This window comes from Pristis pectinata, chromosome 9, assembly GCF_009764475.1.
Source record: "Pristis pectinata isolate sPriPec2 chromosome 9, sPriPec2.1.pri, whole genome shotgun sequence".
Taxonomy (NCBI): Eukaryota; Metazoa; Chordata; class Chondrichthyes; order Rhinopristiformes; family Pristidae; genus Pristis; species Pristis pectinata.
This window is the reverse complement of record NC_067413.1, coordinates 20,159,975-20,167,840: the sequence shown is the minus strand read 5'-3', so window position 1 is coordinate 20,167,840 and position 7,866 is coordinate 20,159,975. Positions and strand designations below refer to the sequence as shown.

Below are 7,866 nucleotides of genomic sequence, written 5' to 3'. Positions count from 1 at the left end.
ACTCAAATACATCATTTTTGCAAAGTGAGAATTATCTCCCCTTCAAGGGTGAGCGGAAGAGGTATTTTCTTTTAAATATTGCATGTGGAATTCAGCACATTTGGTGTTAATTTTACTTTATACATATATATTCACAACACTGAAATCAAGCACAACAACTGAATAATCCAGAAATTGTAAATTGCACCATATAATGTCACACTAGGTTGTTGTGTAGATGAGATGAAAGTCTAGTGGAAAATAGCTGCGGAGTTTGGAAATATGTATAGTTAGAAAGCTTTAAAACCACACAGTTAAGTCACAATTAAGAGCTGGTGCAGATTTGCAGAAGGATTCTCCAATGTGTGCTTAATGGCTGGCATCCAGTCCAATTCTCCAGTGAGAGAACAGGAACTTGCATCAAAACACACCCGGCCAGCTTGGAGTGATCTTTGTTCAGACTGCTAATTATTATTGTATTTCAAGCTAACAGCCTCAATCCTTCAAATGTATCAAACTCTTCTTATCTTGATTTAAGGTCCTTTTTGATTGGCTGGCCGACTGGCCATGCTCGCATAGTAAGCACACTGTGCCAGGTCACAGATTCCGTTCTGCCCAGGGGGTCCCTGTGGACCAACACTGCCAGGTTGGCCAGGCTCTCCTTGTGGGCCTGGAGTACCAGGAATTCCATCTTTTCCATAGCCAGGTGTTCCTGCGATCCCTATAAATATGAAATACAACTTATAATTGCAATTTATTTCAGATGTGTGAAGGTTTGAACAAAAGGAGGAACATGGGGAAGTTATGCAGTTCTTAAATAGCAGTGGAAAAACTTTGAAAAAAGAGTTGGGAATCATTACATACTCAATATGCCTAACCAATGCAGAGGTGCAAACAATAAATTGAATTGGAGGAATAAGGATGTAGTCAAAACAATAATGAATCAAAGGAATTAATATTCAATCAATAATAATCCAGTGCTTTTGTCAGACCATAGTGTTCTGATCACTGAGTAGTATTAGAGATACTTAAGCACTGGAGTGATTGCAAAGGAGATTCACAAGATGTATCCAGAGTGAACTTCCATCTGGAAAATCGCTTATCCAGCATAATTTAATAGAGTCTCCAGCTGACCTTCAAGAATCTAACCTTACACTAATCCTACTTTATTCTCTAATTACCATCAAATCCCACGTTAAATTCTACAACACACATTGCCTACGAAAGGAGAACTAGGGTCCTAGTTTCACTTGTTACAACTTCTACCGATTTTCAAACTATATTTACAATATGTAACAATTTTGAAGAAGTGGAATAATGCTGTTCTTACCTGGAGGACCTGGCAGACCAGGATCGCCCCTCCGTCCAATGCCCGCTGCCCCTTGTTCACCTTTTGCACCTTTATCACCTGCACATAAAATTGAAGCAGTTATTACAAGGTAGAGCTGACAGATAAAATGCCAAGTACATGTTTGTGAAATTAAAGGCAGATTAAGCAAAATCAAAGTAGCTACATTGATGGATCTTTTAATGTTTGATCAGTACAAGAACATACGAATTTTAGAAAATAGCAGGATTAGACCACTTGGCCCTCTAAGCCTGCCCTGTCACTCAATATGATCAGTCCCGGTCTCATCTCCACTTCTGCGCCAATTCCCCACAGCCCTCAATTTCCTGATTTTTCAAAAATTTATCTACTTCCTCTTTAAATACCCTGCTGATGTAGCCTCCACACTCTCCTGGTAGAAAATTCCAGAGATTCACCGCCCTCAGTTTTAAATGACTGCTCCCTACTCTTGTAGCTATTTCCCCTTGTTCAAGATTCACCTACCAGTGGAAACATCTTAACATCTACCCTGACATGGTCTCCAAGAATGTTATATATTTCAATAAGATCACTGCTCATTCTTCTGGACTCCGAAGAATATACATCTAATTTCTTTAGCTGCTCATGTTCAACTCTCTCATCCAGGAATTAGCCTCTTGAATCTCTTTCAGACTACCTCCATTGTCAATTCATTCTTTCTTAAATAAGGGGACCAACATTATCCACAGTACGCTGGTTGTAGGATCACCGGTACCCTCTGCAGTATTAATAACGTTCACCTATTTCTAAATTCCAACCCTTTTGCAATAAAGGTCAATATGCCATTTGCCTTTCCAACTACTTGCTGCAGCCGCCTGCCAACCTTTTGCAATTGTACTACATCAATGTAACTGCACTGTGTAATAAATTGACCTGTACGATTGGTATGCAAGACAAGTTTTTTCACTGTACCTCGGTACAAGTGACAATAATAAACCAATACCAATAATGAATCGATCTGTATGAACGGTATGCAAGAAGATTTTTCACTGTACATGTGATAATAATAAACCAATTTACCAATTCTTGCACAAGAATGCCTACGCCCCTCTGTACTTCAATCATCCACAATCTTTCTCCATTTAGATAATAATGTGCCTTTAGTAAGAAGAATCTAAAGGCACATTTTCCCACATTAAGCCTCATTTGCCAATTTTTCACCCATTCACTGAACCTTTTTATGTCCAGTTGCAAAGTCCTAATATTCTCATCACAACATGCCCTCCTGCTTATTTTCATGTCATCAGCAAATCTGGATACCTTAAATGCTGCCCCCTCCTCTAGGTTATTAACATAAATGATAATCATTGAAGGCCAAGAACTGATCCTTGGGGCTCTCCACAATCTACATACTTCCAGCCTGAAAAAGACCTGTTTATTCTGACTCTCTGCCTTCCATGAGATAACCAATCTTTAATCCAGGCTAACAAACTTCGCATAATACCCTACGCGCACCAGCATTTTACATCGCTCCTTGTCAAATGCTTTTTAAAAATCCAAATATAGATTTCCCTCGATTGACTGTTTGTTATACCTCAAAGAATCCCAGCAAATTTGTTAAACATGATTTACCTGTCATAAAACCATGCTGACCTGGTTTGATTACATTAAACTTCACTAAATGACTAGCTACTTCTTCCTTGATTATAGACTCCAACAGTTTGCCAACAACAGATGTTAAGCTAACAGGCCTACATTTACCTGCTTTTTGTCTTCCTCCCTCTTAACCAAAGGAGTCACATTTGTGGTTTTCCATTCAGTACTTTTCTGGATTCAGTGAGTTTTGGAAAAAAAATCAATCAATGGCTCCACCATCTCTGCAGCCTTGACCTTTAAATCCCTTGGGTGTAGGCTATCACGACCTTGCTATCTGTCTACTTTTAGTCCCACTGGTTGTTCTAATGCCTTGTCCCTTGTGATAGTTCTTTCACAATATTTGAAACTCGTAATGAGAGGGTTAAAAGCAGATCTTTTTACTCAAAATGGAGTTGTCAGCTCATGGTCGTCATAATGAGCAGGCATGTTAATCAGGAAGATAAGTAAAACAAAAGGTCTTGATTCATAGGGTCCTTGAGGCCTTGAAGCATGCAGATGTAAAACATTAAGGAATGTGAAGTGATAAGATAACTTGGTTTTTGGAGACAAGCAAGACTAGTTCAGTTGATAACGTTAAGTCCTCCCTATACATTTATCATTGAGAAATAGTTTTAGAATTGTAGCTGACTGATATGTGTTGACTAGAAAAGAAGGACAGTTGTCATAGATCGGAGTCCACCACGATGAGTAAAAGGGTGTGAGACTTGTTCTGTTGTCAATTATTTTACACTGTGTTTTAGACTTATTGTTTTGTATATCATATATATCTTTCTTATCTGTTATTATACCTTAATATAATACCCTGTAGCACCCCTGAAGTGTTCTTTCTCCCTCATTGATCTGAATCCTCGAAACCTGCTTATTATCCCATTACGCTTGTCCATCAGAACTCTTTGGGATATTTGCAGTGCTGTGAAGATTGCTGTGAAATATTGATTTAACTTACTTGCCATTTCCTTGTTTTCTGTTATTTCCCAGTCTCACTCTCTGGGGGTCTCTCACTTGCTACCCTCTTCCTTTTTAATACATCAGTAAAAGTCTTTGCTTTTTTTTGATAGTATTTGCCAGTTTTCTCTCAATCATTTTTCTCCCTGCCCATAGTAACTGCTCTTTTTAAAAGAGACACTAAATTAGTCCCGCGGCCTTGCTCTTTCTTCACAGCTCTGAAATTTCTTCATTGCTCTTCATTTCCTTTACAATATATAAAAAATCCTTTTTGAATGTTACAACTCAATTTGCTTCTCTATCCTTTCAGACACTGGAACCAGGATCAAAATAAGTTGCTGCATTAAAAAAAATCTCTTCACCAGTGAGCACCCACCCCTCATAACTGAAGAGAAAGTGGCAATGTAGACGATGAGATTAAAGTGTCAGGATTTGTAAGTCATTCACTTATCATTTCACAGATACCAAAAAATGATTAATAAGTAAATCAGGACTTCTGCCTTGAAACTGGGACAATCAGGTGATTTTAAATAAATGCTACTTAAGATCATGGTTTAAAATAAAACAGGTTTGTACCTTTTGGACCTACTGGTCCTCTGGCTCCCTCTAGGCCAGGTTCTCCAGGCTGACCAGGTTCTCCTGGAACACCAGGTCTCCCTGGAAATCCATCATTCCCTGGTGGACCAGGAGGTCCTGGCTTTCCAGGTGCTGATTTAATGGAAGTGGGTTGAAACTGAGATATGAGATAGGACAACCGTGCTGAAAGTAAAAGGAACAAAATAATTTTGTAACTTACTGAAATGGCAAAAGCATTTTCACAATTATTTTTAAAGAAGATTCTGCAGTTTAATTCATCATTGCCTACAGGAGAAATATTGACACATCCAGTCTAGTTGCATGACTGTAGACTTGACCATCGCATCCATAAAGTTTATATTGCTAGTAACAAAATTAGAAAATGCTGGAAAAACTCAGCAGATCAGGCAGCATCTGTGGAGAAAGAAATAGAGTTAACATTTCTAATCGAAGATCAAAACCAAAGTCAGAAATCAGACATGTTTTAAGTTGCAGAGAAGATGGAGGGGTAGAGGGAACAAATTGGCTGGACACTAAGAGAGAGCGTGAATAACACAAGTGATGGTGGACATGATAACACAAATGAAAGAGAATAGTGAAGGATTTTTAATCGTAATGTATCCAGAATTATCTCTTGTTGTTTCAGATTTCCAGCATATGCAGGTTTTTTGCTTATATTGTCATGTCTATGAAACAACATTACTGGAACAATGGAAAAAGAGTGTCAGTACCCAATCTTGTCATTGTTACTGTCTGATTTTACATATTTTCTTTTGTTTCCCTTCTCTCTCTCTCTCTCTCGAGGGACTAAACTGGAATTACCACTTGGAGCTTTATGTAATTTTGAGGAAATGTGGACTTCACAGCAGAATATAAATAGTACAGTATTCAAGTAGTTTATTGCATTTCATGCCTGAAAAAATTCAAAATACCAATATTTTCTTTTATTAAAGTTTTTAAGCAATTTGGCACACAAATGTTTCCACCTAACGAGCAGCATCAGACTTGGTACAATACTGAGTAAAGCTGGTAAATACAGGAAATAGTCAACAGGTTAGACAGCATCTGTGGAGAAAGCAAACAAGCTCATTAAACATACTTGTGGCCTTCATCCCAACAAAAATCTAAGCCTGAGATTGTTGTTCTCTCTGTTGAGTGCGAGCATTTTCAGATTTTGTTTCAGATTTATTAAGTATGTGTATATTTTGAGAATTCAGTTCCCTTCAGAGACTTATATTTCAGTCTAAACCTCAGAAATGCACACTCATTGTTTGTGGTTACTTTAAATTTTATTTTGCTCATATGTGCTCTAAAATTGTCAATTCCTGCTAAATGATAGAATTGTTTGGTACCCAACAGTCTACGCAATTGAAAGTGACCAAACACATTTACTGTAAACAGAGAAAGAAAGCATTTCACGTTATTGCTCCAGGCTGGGTTGAAAGTTGGCCCCAGACCTGTATTCTTAAGCAAGTGGAGCACAGCAATTACAGAAATATGAAGTGCAACCTACCATCAAGCTGCTTCGACAGCTCTTCCCTTATAAGTCTTCTCAATTGTTCAGATGATGGTGGTTCACCCTAGGGAAAGCAACACCCTGTGTGTGAGTCAGTGTCTACTATGAGAGGAAGTTCTGCAAAACTGTTCCTGATGTGATTTTTGCCACCTGACAGTGGATGTCAGGAGCTGAAACAAGAATTTTTAAACAGACAGAAAATATATAGAAAGGGGCATATCTAAATTTCTTCCCTCTCCTCTCGGTGTGTGGATCTCTCTGCTGATGGTTTGATCATTCTTAATTTAACAAAATTATCAAGTCAAAAATAGAAAATAAGAAGGACTGAACATGAAGTACAGTACCAACATTCTGGCTGGAGACAGTATACAAGACTAGTTAGATAAGAACTTCAGTACTGCTTTCAGGTCTGCTCATTATATTACAGGAAAAATGCGATTGCACTGGGGTGCATGTAGGGGAGATTTACAAGGACTGAAAGACTGCATCTGTGAAAGGTTCCGTTACTTTGGAACAGAAGTGTTGCAGGGAGACTTAACTGAGAAATATAAAACTATAAGAGGCCCAGGCAGAATCAATGAGAAGGGCCAGTTTCCCTTAGCAGAGAGGTCAAAAAACAGAGCGCATAGATTTGAAGTAATTAGAGGGGAGATCTGTAATGGCTTTTTCCCTCAGTAGGTAGCAGGGATCTGCAAAAGTGGCAGAGGCAGAAACCCTCTTTACTTTAGTAAGTACTTGGACATATACATAAAGAGCAGCAGATCTTGTGCTGAAAGATTCAGATTAGTTTATTGTCGTGGGTAGGTGGGAGAATGTGCCTGGAGGCGGCGGAAGTGAGAGAAGTTCTCAATGAATACTTCTCTTTGGTATTCACCAAGGAGGGGGGTCTTGATGACGTGGAAGAGAGTACTGGTAAGGGTAATGTTCTCGAGGTTGTAGATATCAAGAGAGAGGATGTGTTGAAGTTGTTAAATAATTTCAAGACATAAATCTCCGGGGCCTGATGGGATATTCCCCAGGCTGCTTCGAGAGGCGAGGGAGGAGATTGTTGAACCGCTGGTAAGGATCTTTGAGTCCTCGTTGTCCACGGGGATGGTGCTGGAGGATTGGAGGGTGGCGAATGTTGTCCCCTTGTTCAAAAAAGGTAGTAGGGATAGTCCAGGGAATTACAGACTGGTGAGTCTCATGTCTGTGGTGGGTAAGCTGTTAGAAAGGATTCTAAAGGATAGGATCTATGAACACCTAGAGAATCATGGACTGATTAGGGACAGCCACATAGCTTTGTGAAGGGAAGATCTTGCCTCACAAGCCTGATAGAGTTCTTTGAGGAGGTGACGAGGAAGATTGATGAGGGTAGTGCGGTGGATGTGGTCTACATGGATTTTAGTAAGGCGTTTGATAAGGTTCCTCATGGTAGGCTTCTTCAGAAGGTCAGAGGCCAAGGGATCCAGGGAAGCTTGGCTGTGTGGATTAGGAATTGGCTTGCCTGTAGAAAGCAGAGGATTGTGGTGGAGGGAGTGCCCTCGGATTGGAGGGCAGTGACTAGTGGTGTCCTGCAGGGATTGGTTCTGGGACCTCTACTTTTTGTGATATTTATAGATGACTTAGATGAGAGGGTGGAAGGCTGGGTTATTAAGTTTGCGGATGACACTAAGATCGGCGGTGTTGTGGATAGTGTGGAGGGCTGTCAGAGCTTACAGAGGGATATTGATAGGATGCAGAGCTGGGCTGACAAGTGGCAGCTGGAGTTCAATCCGGAGAAGTGTGAGGTGGTACACTTTGGAAGGACAAACTCCAGGGCAGAGTACAAGGTAAATGGCAAGGTACTTGGCAGTGTAGAGGAGCAGAGGGATCTGGGGGTTCATATTCACAGTTCACTGAAAGTTGC

At 39.8% G+C, this 7,866-nt stretch overlaps 1 protein-coding gene across 1 annotated transcript in view; it reads right to left on the bottom strand.

The window, feature by feature from the left end:
• Positions 1-298: 298 nt before the first annotated feature.
• Positions 299-7,866, bottom strand: part of LOC127574444 (collagen alpha-1(XXII) chain-like) — a 241,751-nt gene continuing 234,183 nt past the window's right edge. The window contains exons 53-56 of the mRNA XM_052023460.1: positions 5,976-6,042; positions 4,463-4,645; positions 1,310-1,387; positions 299-700 (exon numbers count right to left, since the gene is read on the bottom strand). Coding sequence (XP_051879420.1) covers positions 513-700; positions 1,310-1,387; positions 4,463-4,645; positions 5,976-6,042 — 516 coding nt within the window. The 3' untranslated portion in view covers positions 299-512. The remainder of the gene's footprint in view (positions 701-1,309; positions 1,388-4,462; positions 4,646-5,975; positions 6,043-7,866) is intronic.